The sequence below is a fragment of the Halichoerus grypus genome, chromosome 4 (assembly GCF_964656455.1).
Source record: "Halichoerus grypus chromosome 4, mHalGry1.hap1.1, whole genome shotgun sequence".
In the NCBI taxonomy this organism is placed as follows: domain Eukaryota; kingdom Metazoa; phylum Chordata; class Mammalia; order Carnivora; family Phocidae; genus Halichoerus; species Halichoerus grypus.
Window position 1 is genome coordinate 190882374 of NC_135715.1, and position 21859 is coordinate 190904232.

A 21859-nucleotide genomic window follows, 5' to 3' on the forward strand; every position below is an offset into this window, starting at 1 on the left:
GCCCGACTGCTCAAAGCAGGAGCCTGCCCGCTTCCCACCCCCACCCACGGCATCCAGATGCCAGTCCCGGGCACGCCGGCGCTCCACAGTCCTTGGCCACACACCGCATCTACCACCAGTGGGGTTGAATCCGAAAGCAGCCGAATTCCATGCCGTTCTGGGAGGGCCTGCCCGAGACCCGCTACGCCAGACAGTAGCAGCTTCGTATCCCGTCCCCCAGCAAAACCTCGCATCCTGCTCAACGTTTACGTAGCCTTCCTTCACTCTGACAGCTCATCTGGGCAGGTTCCTACCTCAGTCTCCTCCCTATACAATGCCACTTCCCCAACCAGGGTCATTTCAAGGGCAAGAGAGCACAGGAAAGGTGCCAGGAACTACAAAACGCTGCACACTGAGCAGCCTGTGGGTCCCTATCACAGGCCAATCCGAGATGCCACCGATGGTTTAATAAGGAAGACCCAGAGCGTATCCAGAAACACACACAACCCCTGAAGGGTCAGGAATTGCTCAAAAGTAATAAAATAAAACACTAGGAAAAAAAAAAAGAAACCTTTATTTACAACCATGGGAGTCCCACAGGAGTACACGAAAGACACAGAATGTGCACACACACACGATGAACCTGTGAAGTCAATACCATGCCGCGCTCCCGGCCCCGCCGCGCCCTCGCTGCCCCGCCGGCCCTCACGGGGACCCTATCCGCACCACCATCACGGTGACGTTGTCCGCCGAGCCCCGCTGCACCGCCTTGTTGGCCAGCCTGTTGCAGGCGGCTTCGTAGCGGGCGTCCACGGTGGGCTTCCCTTCCCGGCTCTGGATCTTCTCATCCTAGCGGGCAGGAGAGGGTCCCCTGTCACCCTCCGAGACGCCATCTCCACGAGGCGGCGCTGTTCCCCAGCCACCGTCAGAGCAAGGCAGTGAGTCCCCGCGGGGGAGCTCACCGGGCAAACCGCCCCAGGCCCGCACCCCAAGCGCAGCTCCCACAGCTGGTCCTCGCTGGTGAGCTCTCTTACCTCCAGGCAGGACAGGATGAAGTTCACCGCTTCTTCTGGCGTGAAGACCTTGAAGAGGCCGTCACAGGCCAGCAGAATGAACCTACAGCACGGACGAGAAATATAAACGGGCCGTGGCAGCAAACCTTATAAAACAGCGTGACGATGGAGATGAGATAAATACTCGAAGGCTAAGACATGAGCTTCCCCACAGTGTTGAGACAGAATCCTCCTTGTTTGTTCATTCTCACACCCAGGTCCTGGTTTTCCTCCTCTGAGGGGCACTCATCCAAAAGTACTCACTGATCACACGCTGTGCCTGGAACCCAGCAGGCACAAGGCCAGGCAGGCTCCCACCCCCTCCAGTTTGGCGACATACCCCGAGTGACCCGTCCCACAAACCCACGACGACGACCCCAAGCAGGGGCGCTCGCACAGTGCACACAACAGGGGGCCCGGGGTTCAGAGAACCAGAGGGGCTGGTAGAAGCGTCCCAGGCCCCCAAGGTTGGTAAGAGCACAGCGGCCACGCGGGCCAGAGGCACGAGTGGAGACTGGGCAGAGGCCGAGCAGGCAGGGCCAGGGGGAGGCTCCCTCGCACAGCACAGCGGGCAGGCCTAGCAGGGGCTCCTCACCGAGGGCGTCCCCTGGCTGTGGCCGGGCAGGGCGCCATCTCCGTGGGCAGCTGAGCACGGCCACCTCTTTCTCCACCTAGCCCGGCTCTGCTTCAACACCACCCCTGGTTCTCCATCAAGCATGAGCTAAAATTCAAACTCCTCAGCGCGGGACTCAGGACCCTTCCCAACCCGTCCCCAGAGCACCTTGCTGTCACTCCTCCATCACTCTCCAGGACTGGCATCTGCCTGGCCTTCTGTCCCACTGTCCCACTATAAGGGCTCTGTGGGTTTTCCCTCTGCCAGAGAGCCGTTCTCCTTCCTCCAACAGGGATGTGGCCCAAGTCTCCCAGAGCACCCCACACTCCCGACACACGGTGCCGGAATCACCCACTCACATGTACGCTAGCCTACCAGACTGGGGAGCCCCCGGGTCTGTCCGTCCTGCCCCGCCAGGCCCGGGCAGTGCCCCTGACAGGGCCTCCCCGACCCACACCAGGTTCAGGATCCAAACTACAAGTCGGGAAGAGAACAAGACCCTGTGCCTTTGCTGGGGCGCTGTTACCTGTCATTGGGGGTCAGCTGGCAGCGTCTGATGTCCGGCACTGAGGTGACCCCGCAGCGCTTGTACTGCCCGTCCCCGATGGAGCGCGACACTTCCAGCACGCCCAACACACGACCGTCCCTAAAATGAGGGAAACACAAAGACTCCATCTGACAGATCACGGGTTCACAAGACTTCCAGGCAGGTCTTCCGGGCAGAGCGAGGGATGGAGCCTGTGGCAGCTGCCTCATTAACCAGCACGCTGCCCCTGCGCACTTCGTGCTGCTCGTCACCGTCCTAGATCAGGAACGTCCCTGCTGTCCTCGGCGCCCCAGCCCCGCAGCACCCTGACGGAGCAGCCCGCAGCCTAACCCGCTGATCTGCCCACAGCCAGGCTGGACTTGACGGGACTGGGCTGGGGCCTGGCTTTGCTTCTGTTTTTTGTCCTAAAGCTCCTTCAGGTGATTTGAGCATGCAGCCAGGATAAGAACGGCTGGACTAGACTAGAAGGATTTGTATTTACACCAATTCAGACCTGGAAAACCCCTGGAAGCGACTAGTCCCAGATTCTGAAGCAGGTTTTCTTTACATGGGCTATGGATAGGCTTCACTTTAAACTGGATTAATTGTAGTATTCTGCACATTCAACTTCTACCCGTTCTATTTTTAAACGAGGCATCCAGAATGGGGAGGCGACCTCTAAACAGGATGCATGTCATTAGAGTTCTCTGAGCAGGGGAGAGAGCCCCGGCTCGGTGCCCCCAAGAACAGTTCTGGCGGGCCTACGCGCTACGCGAGCTCGCAGGCCCTCAGACCTTCACGTGTGAAACCAGAGAAGCCACACAACAAGGGACCTGAGTGCTCGGCAAACCCCAACGCTGTTCGTGGAGGTCTGTGGAGGTTTCCCAACGGACGAGAGCTCTGGAGAGGCGAGGCGGATGGACGTGTGTGGTAGGAAACGCCTCCCTGGCCTGGGCTGCCGCGTTGGGGTCAGGATCCAGCCTGGCCGCCGGCACTTCACCACAGCCACAAAGTCACCCTCCCAGTGGGCACAGACCTGCTGGCATCTACAGACAGCCGAGCAGTCTTCTCGAGTACAATCAGTGAAAGGAACAGCGAGAGGGGCCAGAGGACTCAGGAGCAGGGCCGAAGCCCAAAGGGCGGGGCGTCTCTCAGGAAGCAGCGCCAAGCACAAGCACCGTGAGAACCCAACGAAGGGCTCCTTCAGTGACCAAGTGACGAGGTACTGGGCGTGGATCCCCCCCACCTGAGTCACGAAGCTGGCTTGTTTCAACAAGACTGAGTGGCAGGTCCCAAACACCCGTTCGTGCCGCAACCCGGTAGAGAGAACACGAACGACTCCCGAGCCGCACCACAGAAGCCAGCACCGTGCTCCCCGCCCTGCTGGAGGGACAGGGGACAGCGGGAGTCCACGGAACCGCGGACCCAGGAGAAGCCCGCCATCTGTATTTCAGAGCACGGCAGGACAAGCTGACCGCACTCTGAGTCCTTCAGGACCGGCTTCCAGAGGAGAGGAAATGCACACAAGCCACTTCATGACCCACGAAAAATGCAGGCCAACGGGCCACTGGTGACCCCACACGACCGCTGGCCTCCCCTGCCGGCCAGCCCGAGTGCAGCCAAGCGGTGACCGTGCCACACGGGAAGTGGGAGGAGGTAAGGCGGACGCTGGGTTCAAAGACCCTACAAGTAGGTGGGGGAACAGGGATCTAGACGAGGCGGGCGAGAACCCAACCCCGGAGTCCTTCCTTCCCGCGGCTGTCTGCGACCAACCTTCACACAGGCCGGCCTCACATGCGCACACAAAGCTAATAGGGCAAGACGTTAACTACTGAATCCAGGCAGTTGATGTTTTACTATTTTAAATTTTTTTCCGAAAAACTTTCAAACGAATGCTTTAATGATACAAGTGGAAGGGTGTGGAGAAAAACACCCAGCAGGCCAGCCCAGGCCTCCGGTGAGGGACAGACCAGAGCCCGGCCCTGCTGCCGTGAGGGGCCCATCCCGAGCCGCACTGTCCAGTCACGTCTCTAAGGCACCCAAACCCTGCTCTTAATTTTGTGCAGAGTGGGAAACAGAAAGTAACTGCCAGCCATAAGACTGTCAATGTCAAAATCTCTCCATGGAGTTCAGGCAAAAGCAGAATTTTAAAGTTCTAAGAAACTTCTGAACAAACTCAGAGTTCTGACTGCTCCCCAGAGAGCCCCCGGCACCACCGGCCAGAACCCGGCTCGCCACAGTGAACGATGGGGACGAAGCTGCCGTTCCAAGGACAAGCAACTACAATCTTACAGGGATACCTTACTGCTCTCTCATCCCAACGCAACATAATATCCTAATGGTCAAGCTGTAAAATGAACCAGAAGACACTCTGGCCAAACTCCTAGCACAACGTCCTTGAAGGGGAGTTCTCCTGCGGTCCAGAAAAGACGTTCGCCTCCAGCAGCCACCTCAGGGACGCGGCGGATCTAAACCAGGGCAGGCACGCGGTCGTCAGAGACACCCGGGGAGGTGAACCGGGGCCGCAGACAGAGCCAGCCAGGCAGGGCCCTCTGTGCCAGGAAGCCCAGGGATGCTCAGCACGCGCTACAAAGACCTACTGTCTTCACCACTTCAGATCTCCTCTCTGGAGAATTTGCCTACAACTGTAGCTTATTCAGAGTAGCATTTAAGAAAGTTCCTAGGCACAGAGAAAATGTTGCAGATGGAGAACGTGAATTTGAGGCAGGCTTCCTCTTCTGCGAATGCAGGGAGCCATGTTTCCGGTACCCTCTTTTGCTCCCACTTGGACATGATGTGAAATCCTACAACAGCCATTCACCTGCTTCCCCAGGTTAGACCTCGGACAGTCTCATCTCGCTGCAGACTGCATCACATGGAAGGTTCTACCCGACCACTCCCACAGGGGACAGCCCACCTCCCCGGAGTGCCCGCCAGTCCCCGTCACCTGACGTTTCCTCCAGCCTTCTGTATTCTCATTCGCTCTTCGTACTGTGTGGGATTATGCTCCTTGCTGAGGCTTAAGGCTGCATGCTTTTGACTCTCCTCATTAAAACGACACAGGATTGCCTGGGAACATGGAGATTACAACAGTCAGGAAACTCAAAGTCGCCAGCTGAAGACAAAGCTTAACCATGGACTTTCAGATTCCACCTCCTGCTGACAAACACGAGTTCAGAGGCTCAAGCAGCAGAGGAGCGTCCCGGCAGCCAGGGAGAGAAGCCCTGCTCTGCGTCTCCAGTCTGCAGCTCGCACCGCTGGCTGAGCACCGTGCCCTTCCCCCGTGGGCTGCTGTCTTCTCGCCTGTGACACAGAAGGGAGGCCCCTGCCGAGGGTCAAAGCCCCTCCAAGTGGCACTATCCCATGAGTCTACAGGAGGCAGACATGGGGGCGGAGGGCGCCGACCACACTGGCCTCCATGCGCCCCACCGTCATGTCTGCCGCATGGGGACTTCTGGGAAAACCTCAGACTTCCAGAGAAGGAAGCCGAGGCCTGGAGAATGGGTATCGTGCCTACAGTCACGGAGCAGAGCCAGGAGCAGAGCCAGCAGAGCAATGCGGATCTGACTCCAGAGGCTTTTTTTTGGCTGATTTTACATGTTATTTGTTATGTTATTTAGCCTAAACACATGTGCACCTGGGACCATCTACTAGAAAATCACCAGAATATAAGACCCACTCGTGCAGGGACTGCCTGTGATGTTCACTGCCGCACCCCCAGGGCCGGGCATTTATTTAGAAGTCACTCTGTGATGGGGGTGGGAGCAGCAGGTCAGCAGACGCCGCCTGAGTGTGGGAACGGTCACTACGGCACTGTGACTGCTGATGGAGCGCAAGACTCGCTGCAAGAGGTGATGGAAATGACCGTCGGGTTCTGAAGGGGAGCAGGGGGCCCTGACTGTAGGGTGCCGCCCTCCAGCTTGAGGTCACTCCCCACAACTGGGGCTGGGATACGGGTGTCACCATGGGACATGTCACAGTGGGAAACTGGGTTTTCTTCCCTTGGCCATGTGGCCTGGGCTCTGGACAAATGGCACATCACCTAGCACTTCTCCAACTATTTTTGACTTTTTCTGAAATCACAATGACTTTGGGAGGCAAGGGTTACTGTCTGAGGTCAGAGAAACGCAGCTGGGAAATACTTAAGCGCCTTGCACACCAATGGCCCACAGCCCCGAGATAGGCGTGCACACACACTGCCCAGGGCGTAAGTGTGCCAGAGAACAAACTGCCTCGAGCGTGGCTGCCGGTCCCCCACCCGGATCATCGACTCTGCAGAGGCCCCGGCAGCAGCCCCACAAGACAGACTTCACCCCCGCCGGCACGTCCATCCTGCTGCACACTCGCGGGCCACCCGACTAGCACACACCCGACTATCTCCGAGGTTGGCGATATAGAGAATGTTGTCCACGGCCAGAACACACGTCGCGGTGGAGCCATCCTTCCAGGCAGGCTTCCTGCAGGGAGACACGTCGGAAGTCCAGTCACCACCAACATGCCAGCAACTTCGAGATGCACTCCAGAGCTGACTGGTCAGTCAACGTGGCAAGTTTCTCAACAACTTTCTTTTTTACCGTTTCAGATTCAGTTACAGTTATGAGAGCTTACTCAGTGCTAGGTACTTTTCAGACAGTGAGCACTAACATTCGGCTAAAAGAAGACCTAAAACGTGTTTAAGGAAAACCACACACAAACACATACCCACCACTCACATATCTTTATGTGGTCACACTTACTGGCTTGAAGCTTGTTTAAGAAACTCTTCATCAGTATGCTTGAAAGTGTCCAAAAGGCATCTCTTCACGGTTTTCTCTACACTGATTACATCTCCTATTAAAGAAAAAACAAGACAACAAACTCTTAAGAGGAAATTCTCCTCTTGCTGCCATTTTGTTTTTGTACTGTGACCAAGAACATCTCTACTTCCTCGCCTGCAAGGCAGGCTCGTTTGAGTCTGGTCTACAGTCTCCCAAATACACTCTCCTACACAAACATTCCACACAATGTACCATCACGCAGACAAGAAGTCCTAGGCCAGCACCCTACTCGGCCATCACCTGCTCACCCCAGAGCCCACTCTCCTCGGCCCCACCTTCAGAGAGCCACTAAGGATTCTTTCCAATGTGGCTTATCTTCCTGATTTACACAAACAACAAACACCAAGATGGACACAAACCAATTTAGTTCTCAGTCCCACCTTTAGGAAACTTCCTGATTAAGTTCTGATGCAAATTCTGTGCAGCAAACTTTGAGGCTCGAATTCCTCCATGACCATCAAAAACAGCGAAATACGAAACCCGGGTACTGGAAGAATGAACTGACGGTTAATGAGATTTTCACAAAGATCACGCCTCCCCACTAAGACCTCTAAATCCTTTTTTTTTTTTTTAATTTTATTTACGAGAGAGAGTGCACATGTGCACATGGGTGGGGGGAGGGGTAGAGAGGGAGAAGCAGGCTTCCCGCTAAGCAGGGAGCCCGACATGGGGCTCGATCCCAGAACCTCAAGATCATGACCTGAGCTTAACTGACTGAGCCACGCAGGCGTCCCAAGGCCTCTAAATCTTATCTCAAACAGTGAGCATTCACAAGACAGAGGATGTCCCTTGGTAAAGACACCACATTGTCACAAATGAGAAAAAAGGACACAGCATTAACTGAGACAAATGTTGAAGTAACTTTGATGGTACTTTCATTTTTATTTTTTTTTTAAATTCACTGATTTAAGTAATCTCTACACCCAACATGGGGCTCAAACTCACGACCCTGAAATCAAGAGTTGCACGCTCTACCGACTGAGCCAGCCAGGCACCCCAAGTTTTTAACTTTTAATTTAAAAATGCCATGAAAATAGGGGTGCCTGGCTGGCTCAGTCAGAAGAGTGTGTGACTCTTTGATCTCCGGGTTGTGGATTTGAGCCCCACAATGGGTACAGAGATTACTTAAAAATAATAATTTAAAAAAAGTTGAAGACTCACATTTTTTTTAAAAAATCAAGATCTATTAACTGATCTTTCACTGAAGACTAGAACTTTTTTCTATTTAAATCGGATTTAGTTTTATAAGCTAACACACTGATAAAACAGTTACTGATCCAAGACAAGAAAAAACATCTAAGAGAGCAGAGGGTAATTCCAGAACTGCTGCTCAGACTGATCCAACATCTAATTCTCGAAGCCCATCTCACCACTCTTATCCCTATTCCCCTTCCAGATTTTGCCAGAAAATGTGCATATATGGAACAAATGTCATTAATGATTTGAACTGTTTTGAGAAGAATGAACGAAAATGCCTATGAGAAATGACATTTTCTGTGCAGAGCTGCTTTTTCAAACATGGTTTGAGTTCCTTTTCAACGGAGACATCCTGAGCCATGAAAAAACAACTTCCTCTGGTTCCTAACCCTGAACCGTTCTCATATGCATGGTACTTGCTCAGTACGGTTTAGTGATCCCAGTGAGGTCTGCTCCCCTGGGGCTCTCCAGAAGTCCCTTTCCTGGCTTCAAAAGTAACCCCAGAGCACACTCCAGGTGAGCAAGGGCAGCCTAACAACAGTGAGCACATGTACATACACAGTCCCCTCCACGGAGGACCAGGTCCCCTGCAGGGGCCTTACTTCCTCAACTGGACAAAGGCCTCTGGCACCAATGGCTCAGCACACTGCATGTTAATGGCCACCTGGTGTCAGTTACTGAATGTAACCTACACATTACGTGACTATGGAAACCTGGTGGCATACGGACTACGTAATTATATAGTAGACAGCTCATCGTATGTGTAAATGTAATGCACGTTCACTTACCTTGGTAGGACATACCCTGATGTCCTACCTTCTGGTGGTTTTCCTCCATGCCTAAAGCTTATCCAAAGGCTTCATTTTAGTTTGTGCAGTTGCAGGGAAATTTTCCCTGTTTTTCTTCTCCTTGATGCCATTTCTGCTTTTTCTTCTCTTTTTGGGCCCTATTACGCTAGCTCTCCTTGATCCCATGTGCAGCTGTAATTAGCAGCTTTCCGCTCTACCTACCGGCTCACGGAATAAGAATATTCTCTGCTGGAAGCTCTTCAGATACTGATGAAGAATACCACACCCCAAAGACCCACAACGTGGAGACTCCTTTCCCGTTTAACAGGTTTCTCAGCTTCGGCAGGAAGGACATTTGGGGCTGGACAATTCTCTGCTGCAGGGCTGTCCTGTGCTCTGTAGGATGTTTAGCAGCATCCCAAGCCCCCCCAACCACCAGATGCCAGTTGCACACCCCTCCACGTGACACCCAAAAATGTCAGGGAGGGGCAGCAGTGTGCAAAATCAACCCCAGCTAAGAACCCCTGACCCCGAACCAAGCAGTCCCATCGATAAGCCATTCTTTCCAGTAAATACAACTGAACACGGTCCAACCACCCAGTCAGAACAGAGACTTCTGTGCCAACCAGGCTTGTCGGAGCATGGACACTCACATGAGGGACGACGGGGGCCTACACTCCTCCGTGATGTCATTCAGGATGACGTGGGCGTCCTGCATCTCCTCCCGCTCGCCCTTCCGCTCGGCCACATAGCCTTTCAAACCGAAGATCACTGAGGAGGCTAAGGAAAAGAGAACAAAAAGCCAATACAAAACTGTGCTCTTCCCTCCAGAAGCCCTAGTCCCAGAGCAAATGAGAGGGAACTCTGGCTGTTTTACTCAGTAATGTCCTAATTGTGCACATAAAGAAGCTGTACCCTCAAGCCATCTAGCTCCCCAGCTCCCCAGCTGGAACTAAAATCAGACCACTGTTGGACGAAGACAGTCTCTCAAAGGCTGAACAGCAAAGAGGAGGCAACAGGTGACGGTATGTTAGTAACCAACAGCGCCGGCTAAGGCACTAAGTCGAAGTACCAGAGCCAGGAATGTGCGTCATCCCGGACCGGGCAAGGAACTATGCGCACATCTAGTCTTGTCGGTAACTAAGGAGGGCAGAAAAATTCCGAGTTTAAGGAAATGCTAGTAAGTAGAGTTTACCCCAAATGCCCTGTTGGACATCTGAAAATATCGATTTCCATGCCTGAGGCTGGTAAAGAACTTGAACAAATGGTAAGACAGTTGCTTCTACTCTGCCTGAGGAAGAGAAGGATGAAAGAGCCCACGGAGGCAGAGCAGTCTATTTATATGTAAAGCCAGGCTAAGTTTGTTTGCGGACACCGCAGGGCCACGTAACTACTGAGCCGCTGCTGGCAGGCATCGTACTCCTGAGCTAAGGGCAGCGACGAGCTAAGCTGAAGACCCCGTCCTTACAGCGAGCTAGTAACCCTCTCGCACCTCTGCGGCATGGGACGAAGTGGGCTGGTACGGTGCGTGAGCACCCACAGCTACCTCTCTCTAACGGATACCTCTCATTTCTTCTCTACTCTGACAAGTTACATAGCTGATGACAAATTCCAACTGCTTTTTCCAGCCTCAGGCTCTCTCTTGGGACGCTGCCTACTAAGCTAGTCACAGAATTCAAGGTGCTCATCAACAGGCCGTGAACAGCGACAGGGAGTCAGAGAGAAAGTGGGTGCTCAATAAGCTAACTGTTCACTAGAGAAGATAAAGTCAAAACCACCTGGTGTTTTCACCCTTGAGGAACAAATGTAGGTTTTGTATCTGACCAAAGGTAGGATCACACATGAATGGGGAAAGTAAAGAGAGGAGGCAAAAGTAAATTTGGAAATCTGTTTGCAAAAAGGGAACCCTACCGGCTTCTTAAATATAGACACAAAAAGGAAGCGCCATAAATCAGAAAGCGGAGCTCGATTTTGCTCTGGGTTGTTTTAAAATATGAAGTCTAATACATTTGTTTTCAAACTGTCTGAAAACCTTTACAAACTTTCTTTTCCACAAGCTCTTCACTGCCATTCTTCTCTTCTTCGGGGGCTTTTCTCTTTGCTCCTTTCTCTTCATTCTTTACCGTCTGCGACATCGACGTGTCGAGAGGACCTGGACACAAGGCAAAGCCAGAGAGAGACAGAGCTATAAACTGGCAGGAAAGTCCCCAGACCAGGCCCCACCCCCGACCCGGGACACCACACGATGTGGCGCATGAGTAGGGGCAGAGAGGCAGGTGCCGTGGTCACGACTACGACCTCGAGGGGCAGGGCAGCGCGCCCGGGGAACCAGCGGGGAGGACCCCATCGCACACACACGGTATCTCAGAGCCACAGGCTCTTATTTGTAAACAGGGAAGTTTCCAAAATCTGCCAAGTGACACATCCTAAACAAGTCAAAAAAGTAGTAAGTGCCAAAAGGGGGTTAACATGAGGTAAATGTCAGGCTTTAGGAACTGTTGGTGTCGTGAAAGGCAAAACAGGGCTGCTGAAGCCATCCACACTTGCAGAGGGACGAATCCGTCCTCAAAGCCGACGCTAAGAGCGCCTGCAGTGCGAGCCCGTTTTGGGCAGAGAAAAGTCTCGTTTCAAGTCCCAGTTCTGCCACTCATGGAGGTGTGCCCTTGAGGCAAGCTACTTAAGTTTCTTCATCTGTGACACAGGGAGAATTCTGTCATCTCGGAAGGTGACTTTAAAACCGATGGGGACAAGGTATGTAAAGCATTTATCATGGTGCCTGGGTCATCACGTATCCCATGAATGGCAGCCGCTGTCCTAATAAAGGGCTCTATTCTCTGCGTTTCAGTATGAAGACAGGCAACCGTTACTCAACTAGTGTTTGCCAGACATTTCTGAGCACCGAGGAAGAAGGGAAGAAAACGTCCCTGCCCTCAAGAAGAGTCAATTACTTGCAAAAGGACAGACGACGTCTGCAACACGAGAACCTAACACACAAGTCCCGCCCCACATAATCAGGCACATTAACAGGGAAAATTTCACAGATGTTTCCAATACACTTTCCCCAGAGGTCTCTCCCGTAGCCTGTCACTTACTGTCGGTTCCAGCTTTCCCAGTGTGTATGTAAAACAATCTTCCTCTCTTTTAACTTGCAAAACAGAGACATTTTTATAGCTTTGTTGTTGACTCCTGATTGAATCACAGTGTAGCCAGAGAATGTGGTCTGTACATGAAATCAATTCTTTGTTGGGACTTACTTTATGGCCTAGAATGTAGTCGATTTTTGTAAATGGTGCCTATGTCTTCTCAAGAAATCCAATATATTGGATGCAAGGTTAGATTCTATATCCGAAAAAATCAAGCTTGTTAATAATGGTGCTGAAATCTTCTAAGTTGTTACTAGTTGACTGTCTTTTGCCCTATGAAGAACTAAGACATAGCTATGGTCAATTTTCTTTCTTTTATTAAATCTGTTAAAAGCCCTGTTTGCACACATTAACTTTCATTATAAGAATACTGTCTTGGGGCGCCTGGGTGGCTCAGTCGGTTAAGCGTCTGCCTTTGGCTCAGGTCATGATCCCAGGGTCCTGGGATCGAGCCCTGCTTGTGTCAGGCTCCCTGCTCAGCTCGGAGTCTGCTTCTCCCTCTGCCCCTGCCCCTGCGTGCTCCCTCTCTCCCAAATAAATAGAATCTTAAGAAAAAAGAATACTGTCTTTATTGGGACAGTTTTAGCCTTAACTGTGTGAGAATGCTGTACTGTTTTAGTATGGGTCCACAGGCCTGAAAACCTGAGAATTCTTGTGTAAGATGATTATAACAACTTTTTCTAAATACAGGAAGTATACTAATTTAATCTACACATTCTAGACTAATCCTGATGATTTTTATGTAATGAATTAATAACACAAAAAAATCTACTTAAAAAGCAGCAAATGTTTCACTTGATGACATAAGGAAGGTTCTTACACTAGAAGATAACTGCATATGAAAACAGACAGCCTGCATCCCGCACTGTCCCCTCCCTCTGTCCTGTCTGCCCTGCCCCCACTTGGGGGAATTCCACGTGAGAAGCTCTCAGTCATATGGAGTAACAGATTCATCACGGTGACAACGGACAGGAATCTGCTCTGCTCTTCCCTCTACCTAACTGGGACGTAAAGAGGAAAACACATTTACAGGAACAGGTGCAACCAATGTTAATAGGCCTGACAAAAATGAAATCACATCAATAAAGAGATTCTTGAGAACGTGTAAGGATTGACTGAAAATAATCAACCAAGGTCTTGAATTTCAAGAAAATTCCTGCACGTGGTCTGTACCAGTCACTACACCAGTGTCATTCAGATTTCATTTTCTTAAGATCAAAGTCTTTTTAATGTAAGTGCCATAAAAGAGAAAACTATCGGGTTCAGGGATATTAAACATGTTGTAACTATTTCATATATTCAGATACTTCTGCTGAATATATCTGAGTTTGTCAGGGACAGAGGGAGAGGCATACTCTGAGATTTGTTGTTGTTGTTGTTAATAACAAAGTTCAAAGTAAATGATTGAACTCTTTAATTCTTAAAGTTATTTGCAAGAGGTTGAATTCCAAGTAAAAAATAATCACCAAAAAGTGACGTAGTATATGATCTTTTTGCTTCCACCTGATGGTGCCTATGTATTTTTTATTTTAATAAATCTTATGCTGTACTTAATGTCATCCTAAACCCTGTTAAAATCTATTAATAAATACATTTTACATAAGAATAAATTTTGTATGTATTATTCCCATCAACACACTGAATTTTTTCCCTACCACTTACCTGAATCACCACTGCTGGCTGGTGGGAGATCATCAAAAAGCAAAGGTCCCCCTGACCCTGAAACACAGCAGAACACTTGGTGAGCCCACAAAAGCTGGATGAGGCTTAAGTTTCAGAATCCATCCCACCAGGACACCAATGCAGGTCATTGAAATAAACTCAAAACCTCTCGTGTCAATCCAGTGGCAACTCATACTTCGGTAAATAATGTCTTGAACCTATTTTATTTTAAGGTCCTCTCAATTCAAAGGAAACAATATCTGCCTGAAAGAGTTAAATCTTATTTCAGCTAATAAAATAAACACTCAAATGAACCAGAGAAAACTGCTCAACATGTTTACGCAGTTCCTCAGGGCTAGCGACTAGCGGATTTTTCTGCCTTACCTGATGCCATGGATTCAAAACTTAAGACAGTCCAACACCTAAAACATCTGTGTGTTGAAAATGGGGGAAAGGGAGAAAGATTCAGACAACTACAACCCCAGGATGACACGTTGACACACACCTGGGAGAGCCTGAAGACTGTACCTGAGTCAGTACTGCGGGCCGGAGGGAGGTCATCAAAAAGCAGAGGCCCCTTCTGAGCTTCTTTGCCTGGAACACAGAGAGCCTGCTTAAAGAGCATTCGGTCATCAGCCAGGACAGGTGGTCAAAGGGGGAGGCCTTCTGAGATGTTTGCTATTCAAATGTTCTCCTCCTAGCTGTGCCAAATTCTACAAAGTATCTTCTCAGTAGCTATTTAACACAGAAGTCCGCTTCCAACAGTTACAATCAACATAAATGCAATGAAACACGACCCAATGGGCGCCACTGGATATTCCGAGGAAAACAAATATTTTTCTCGGTAATTTCATTCCTGCAAGCAGCAAACACTGAAAAACCCTTTTTTAAAAAATGAATCCTGGGAAGAAATATACTGGTTCTAGAGCAAGAAAACAATTATTTGGTCCCTCAAGATAAAACGTCAAAGACAGAGGGATCTCTGTCTGACCAAAGATCTACAGTCTTAAAAAGTCTGATTTCAATAGCATTCTGAACGAACCACCCACTAGAATCTCAAACAATGAGCACAGAGAAGGTGAGAGGCTGACGGAAGCAAATCTGCGTGAACTTGGCATCCCCAGCACAGTGCCCACTTAATTACTGCCTATGGAGAAAATGAGGAATTTCAGATACTCCAACATAAACTCAGGAGAAAGCCAGGGAAATTTTTTAAATCTAAAAACCTGAAGATTTATACACCAAGAGGACTGGTCTTAAATGTTTATTCAATTGTCCCTTTCCACATAAAATTTAACCACCGTTCTTCATTGTCCAGCTTTCCCAAAAATTTCTATTTAAGCTATTAAATATAGGGACTGGTACACAGGAAATGGGGGAAACAAAGGGCTGAAGACGTAGGCGTGCACATTCCCATCCTATGAAGTTTGTCCCACCTCTTGTTCCTCAGAGTTCAAGTACAGAAATGTACTCATTTAAAAACTAGTTCAACTGTATGCTCCAAAAGGCTCATCTATATCGACCCTTTGCCTCTAGGCAGAAATGAACTGGGTATCAATTCTACTTTTTTTTTTTTTTTTTAAGATTTATTTATTCATTTGAGAGAGAAAGCGCACGTGCACAAGCATGCGAGCAGTGGGAGGAACAGAGGGAGAAGGACAAGCAGACAGCACTGAGCGCAGAGCCCCACAGAGGCCAATCCCACGACTCTGAGACCACTGACCTTAGGCGAAATCAAAGTCGGACGCTTAATCAACTGAGCCACCCAGGCGCCCCCAATTCTACTCTTTTAAAAACAAAAATTTAGGGGTGCCTGGGTGGCTCAGTCGGTTAAGCTGGGAAAGCTCAGGTCTTGATCTCAGGGTCGTGAGTTTGAGCCCCGTGTTGGGCTCCATGCTGGGTGTGGAACCTACTTAAAAAATAAACAAAGAAACAAATAATAAAAACAAAAATTTAATTTAAAATTTAGAAACTCCTTCAGGAGTTTTTAGGTCAAAAGTACCTTAAATACCTTATAAATTCCTGATTTAACAAAAAGCAACTCTTCTGCTTTACACCCTAATTCAAAATGGGAAATGTCTACTCCATTAAATTATACTGTTATCCCTCAGGATTCTAAACAGACTAAGTAACTGCAAATACTTTCATTTTCCTCACAAGTGACATACACACTCTACGGAGGTATTCAAACAGCAGCATCATGAGGACATTAAATGGCATTTAGAACAACCATTTACTCACTCTGTAATTCTCCTACAAGAATCCCTAATATTCTCGCAGGGCACTTCCAAGAGGAACCCAAACCAAACTGGGTCTAACCATCAAATGCCCATTCTCCTCACAGACTGAAAACTGTATGGCACGATGCAGAGCAAGCACACTATGTTCAGTGGGGCCAGAGAGCCGGGCTTCTTGGGGGAGAGAGAACATTACAGGGAGGAGGCCAACCTGAAGAGCAACCAACCCCTGGGTCAGGTCAGATTTTAATTTCCAAATTAAACTACCCATCTAAATCAGGTCTTTCCCCTGCCAATGTCCAGTGGGGGAAGTCCTCCTTCCCAGGCAATACATTTTCAGCTCTTACAAGCATTTGTCACCATAGAGCTTCCAGCTTACCACCAGCCTGGCCTCTGTCCTTCGGCTACAGCTCTGAAATAGTGCCCTGATCTGAGCACCATCCCCAGACAGTGGCCCATTTCCTCGTGCCGAATCAAATGAGCCTCCCCGCTTCTCCTTTCTCACTCTGGAATACTGTGAGTGCTACTTCAATTAAACACAACGAGATCTTCTCATTTTTGGTGGTCACAACTGAGAACGGCTCTTAAGAATAATTAACGCTGCCTGCCTGCCAGGCACTGTTCCAGGGCTCTCTTTGTGTTTCCAATGCACTAAATCCTTACAGCAGTTTTATGAGGTGAGTACTATTATTGCCGTTCCTCACTGATGAGGAGACTGAGGCCATCAGGTGGAACTAAGGGAGAGCCGGTGAGGAGCGGGCAGTCAAAGCCAGGCATCCTTGTTTCCGTCCGTGCCCTTGTGAGGCGCCACACTGCCTCCACACACCGTCTCATTTAACCCTCCGACAACCCTACGAAGATAATCCCAAGGTTCTTGATCTCTGGAATACTTTTTGCATCATTGAAAGGATCACTTATAATAACTTGTATTTGGATTCTTAAAAAAATAAAAATAAAAATCTGTGGGGCGCCTGGCTGGCTCCGTCAGTAGAACACGCAACTCTTGATCTCAGGGTTGGGAGTTCTTGCCCTACATTGTGTGTGGGGATTACTTAAAAATAAAATCTTAAAAAAAAAAAAAAATCTGTAGGTGATAGATGCTATAATGGAAACGTCTGATTAGCCAGAACCTTACATTCCATTTTGGATAGAGTAATCCAAAGTGATGGGGGTCATCAGCAATAATTAGACAAAGTATGACTTTGGGGAAGTAGGGTAGCAGCTGAGTGTTATGTTCCAATTTCTTTTAAGCTGATGCACTTGTGTACATGCATTTTACTTTTTAAGAGGCAGAAGCGTACTGTACACCACATTCTCCATCTACCCTTGTTCATGTAAGCCCTCCGGGCATGTTCCAGGCCAGCACATCTGGGTCTAACTACTCTTTCCAACAGCTGTGTTCTGTTCTGTGTGGGAGGCCCTGCCACACACATGTCCAGTCCCCTCACTGATGGGCATGCAGGCTGATTCCAGTTTCTCGCATGACAATAATGCCACAGTAAACAACCCTAGACATCTATCCCTACTGAATCTGCTAGACCGCTAGGTCAAAGCATATGAGTGGTTTGAATTTGACAGATGTCCAAATCTGTTTCCAAAAAGTGGTGGTAATGTCTACCCCCAACACACTTTATGAGAATGTCCATTTCTCTCCATCTTCACCACCATGATGCCAATTTTTAATCTGCTGGCTGAAAACATGATGCATCAGTGATTTGCTACTCGTTTCCTCAGTGACTGAGGAAGCTAAGCACTGGTTTCGGCTGACTGGTCATTTGCATTTCTTCTTCCATAAACTGTCAGGATACAGCCTTTGACAATTTCAAATGGGCTACCTGTCTTTTTCTTACTGATGTGTTTGAACCTTTCATTTACTAGGGATCATTGGTAATGTGTACGAAATTTTAAGACTTTATTTATTTAAGGGCGCCTGGGTGGCTCAGTCGGTTAAGCGTCTGCCTTCAGCTCAGGTCATGATCACAGGGTCCTGGGATCGAGCCCCGCATCAGGCTCCCGAAGCACAGTGGGGAGTCTGCTTCTCCCTCTCCCTCTGCCCCTCCCACCTGCTTGTTCTCTCTTAAATAAATAAAATCTTAAAAAAAAAGAGGGTTCACATCCCTCAGAGCTATTAAAAAATTAGAGATGATTCAAAAAATTTATTTATTTATTTGAGAGAAAGAAGGATAAATAGACTCCCCACTGAGCAGGAAGCTCAATGTGGAGCTCCCATCTCTGGACCTTGGGATCACGACCTGAGCTGAAGGCACTTAACCTATTGAGCCACTCAGGCGCCCCTACAAAATTATTTTCTGTTTGTCTTTTGCTTTTGTGGTATTTTGCCCTGCAGAAATTTTTATTTTTACATAGTTAAATCCATTTTAATTCCTTAAGAGTTTTTTCTTGCTTGCCCCTGAAGTTTTACAGTTAGTGTTTTTTTCTAGTATCTTAACCTTTATTTTATATTTAGATCTCCAGGGTTTTTCTGGAAAGAAATATTTTGAAGATGGCCTACCATGCAGTATTTACTTAGTTCTGCCAGCTGACCATCAGTTTTAAAGTATAGCGGCGTAGCAACCTCTAAGTGAAAGAACCACCCTATAAAACTGAAACCAACTTATTGTCAGAGCAACTTTAAACCAGGACACCTTTAACTTGTTTGGATTATCAAGTATAAGCTGTTGATCTTAAAGACATCAAGGTAGCACTTTTAGGAGTATGAGAGAGCAGAGAAGTTTCATTCCTGTCTGATATGGGCATACTTCCTCGTTTAACTCTCTACATACAAAAACTTGAGCCACTCAGCAATCAAATCTATAAGTGCTGGCGTGAAAACTACTCATTTAACACAAAATCTGAAACGATTTAATGCGTTCCTTCTACATTTTTCTTCAGACCATAAAAATTAAGAGGCTTGCAGGCAGGAACATTAGATGGAATGTTTAAAACAAAAACCAAAGAACAAAATACACTCGATGTGATCTGAGCAGTGGGAAAGTTCCTCCCTTTGGACACTCACAAAATCCAGTTAAGAGTGCATGTTTTTTCTTTTAAATAGCCGTAAGGTTAACAGCTCATACACTAACATCTAAGCACTAGCATCTACTAAGCACTGACCACGTGCTACACCTGCGCTAAGCACCGAGCATGCAGTACTCTAACACGTGCTAACAGTAGGAGGCGCCAATCCTACTTTACAGATGTGGGAACAGTCACAGAAGAAGGCACTTAGTGGATGTGAAACCAGTTTGATTACATGTCCAAAACCACTCTTCTCTGAGACCGTGAAAATGACTAGGTCCTTATTGCTCCCTGCCTGAGCACCCGCACATCATGTGTGAGGATCACGATGGTGCAGTTTTGCTCATCTTCCCATCCACTTTATGAAACCAACCTTATTTTCCCTTCATTTACTCCATTTTTAATTTTATCAACCAATATCATTGATTTTCTGAAACAAAGTATGGCATTTAAATTAGTTTTTCAAAAATCACAGTTTTTTCACAAGATCATGAAATCAGATTCTGGGTTTTTTTTGTTCTTTTTTTTAAGATTTTATTTGACAGAGAGCGAGCACAAGTAGGGGAGCAGCAGAGGGAGAGGGAGAAGCAGGCTCCCCGCTACCGCGGGGCTCGGTCCTGCCCGAAGGCAGACATGTCACTGACTGAGCCACTCAAGCGCCCCAGGTTCTGTTCTTGTTCAAATGATTGTTTTAACCTGTTAAATCTCATTTTGTCGGTATTAACTGCCTGTCAAGATAACTTTGGATCCCAACTCTGTCACTCACTTTAGTACTTATCCCGCTCAGCTTCCTGCCATCTACAAATTCAGAAAGCATGCCTTCTTTGTTTTTAAAGCTATTTTTAAAAATACACTCAGCCAAGCAGGCCCTGTGACAGCGTCAGTGCCCTTCCCACAAGCAGGAAGCAGTTCACTAATCCACTTTCCAGGGAACAGGGGTTTAAACACTGCAGCCCCTCTGCTCCCCTGGCATCCCAGGCAGGGTTGGAGATGCCCCCCGCCCCCGACTCACTGTGTTCGGTGGCAAGCTGTCAAATACCAACTTGTAAGAGTTAGGAGTTGTCAGATTTTGTATCTCATAAAGGGTGCCTTCTCCTGAGCAGACAAATTAATTCCGGGTAAAAAGTAATGGAGATTTTTTTTTCTTTAAATGATAGGCTTACAGGCACATCTGCAAATCCAAACTCTGCCCCAAACATACTCAGAGAGAAGGTATACTCCATCGACAGCGTTAAAAAAAAAAAAAAAAAAAAGACTGCATACACAAAGTAGAACAATTTTACCCTCAACTAGAACAATTTAGCAAGTGAATGGCTCAGAGACAGTTATTTAGATGTTTCTGCACCATCAGAACGGTAAGTGGGCAAGACTAAGTGCCATTACTGGGTATAAGGGCTCCATAAAGACTGGCCCGGCCGTCCACACCTGAGAAGCAGAACCCAAGCCCCGTGCAGGGCAGGACCAGCCGTTCCTCAGGGCCAAGTTCACCACTCCTCCACCCTGGTATGCTCGCACAAACCAGAGGGCCGAACGTGCCCCCACGCCGTTCCCTTGCCTAGAATCTCTGCAAATCACGTCAGAGGCCCCATTCCAGCACCGCCTCCTTCCGCAGTCCTCCTGGACGGCCTACAAGCATCGCTCCCCCAGGCACTCCGCGTTTCCCACTGTCCGTAACTTTGCCAGTTGGAATCACAATCACTTGCACTCAGATATAAGCTCTTTTTGCAAGCCAAGGCTGGAGCTTGTCCCCTTCCTGTTCCCTCCAACAGTGGCTTCCAAAACCTCGGTCTCCAGACTCCTGCTGCGCTGGCCGGTCAAAATCCCCTGGGGATTTAACAACACACATTCAGGACCCTACCTTGGAGGCTTTCCGATCCAGGGGACGGAGCGGAGCCTGGAAATCTGAACTTGTTCTTAAAGTTTTCCAGGTCGCCTGCCACCAGACAGGCTCAGAAACGCGGCCCTGCGGTGCAGCGTCCGCTGAACGTCCTGCGCGGGGAAGTGCTAGAAGTCCCGCACAGTCAAACCCGCAGCGAGCCCTGCGCACTGGACACACCGCGCTAACAAAGGCCTGGTCCCAGCTGCTCGTGCGTGGAGCTCACGCACCCGCGCAGGCCCGGCGCGCAGCGGACGAGCGCACCTGCGCTAGTGCTGCTGCCTTTGCGGGGCCGCGGACGCGAGAGAAAACTGCTGCGAAAAGTCAAATCGTAAGAGCGCGGAGGACGAGCGCTCCCCCCTGGGCCTGACACACCAAGGATGACGGCGGCGCTGGCCGCGGCGTCGGGGGTAAACACAAAGCCACCTGCAGCCCGAACTTGCAGCCCGGCCGCAGTCACGCCCGCGGGCCCGGGCCGCCCTCCGCCGCCGCACGTGCGGGCCGCACACAAAGGACGCGGCGGCCGGCGGCCCGCTCCCGCGCCCGCCCCCACCCCGCGCGCAGCAGACATGGCGGAGGCCCGCCGCCGGCCCCGCGCAGGCCGCGCTCGCCCCCGCTCCGCCCCGCCGCCCGCCTCAGGCGCCGCGGGCCTCCAGGCCGCCGCCGCCCGCCCTCCCCTCGCCGGCCGGCCGGGCGGCCACCGCTTACCGACAGCCGGGCGCGGCGAGCGCTCGGGCTCCGGCAGGTCCCCGAACAGGTCCATGGCCGAGGCGGGGCGGCGGCGGCGGCGGTCGCGCAGCCTGCGGGCGGCGGCAGCGACGGCGGCAGCGGCGGCGGCAGCGGCGGCAGCGGGGCGGTGGCGGCCCGGGCGCCGTCAATCACCCGAAGGCGGGCCCGAAGCACCACCAATCGGCGCGCGGCGTGGCGCGGCCGCCCCAGAGTCCTGCGCGC

General features: G+C 49.8%; 1 protein-coding gene across 5 annotated transcripts; it reads right to left on the minus strand.

Moving 5' to 3' along the window:
• Positions 1-534: 534 nt before the first annotated feature.
• Positions 535-21769, minus strand: ILKAP (ILK associated serine/threonine phosphatase). Of its 5 annotated transcripts, none has more exons than XM_036086447.2 (12): positions 21617-21769; positions 14306-14371; positions 13778-13834; positions 11005-11124; positions 9626-9752; positions 7368-7474; positions 6907-7000; positions 6540-6627; positions 5118-5239; positions 2171-2290; positions 1014-1095; positions 535-828 (listed from the first exon to the last, which is right to left on the minus strand). In XM_036086447.2, the coding sequence occupies exons 1-12, from the start codon at positions 21669-21671 to the stop codon at positions 685-687; spliced, it is 1182 nt and encodes a 393-aa protein (XP_035942340.2). In that variant the 5' UTR covers positions 21672-21769; the 3' UTR covers positions 535-684. The 5 variants fall into 5 exon arrangements, with proteins under 5 accessions (XP_035942340.2, XP_077927661.1, XP_077927662.1 ...); XM_078071535.1 differs by lacking the exon at positions 21617-21769 and adding an exon at positions 20891-21320; XM_078071536.1 differs by lacking the exon at positions 21617-21769 and adding an exon at positions 20891-21320 and having other exon boundaries at positions 14283-14371.
• Between the last annotated feature and the right edge of the window lie 90 nt (positions 21770-21859).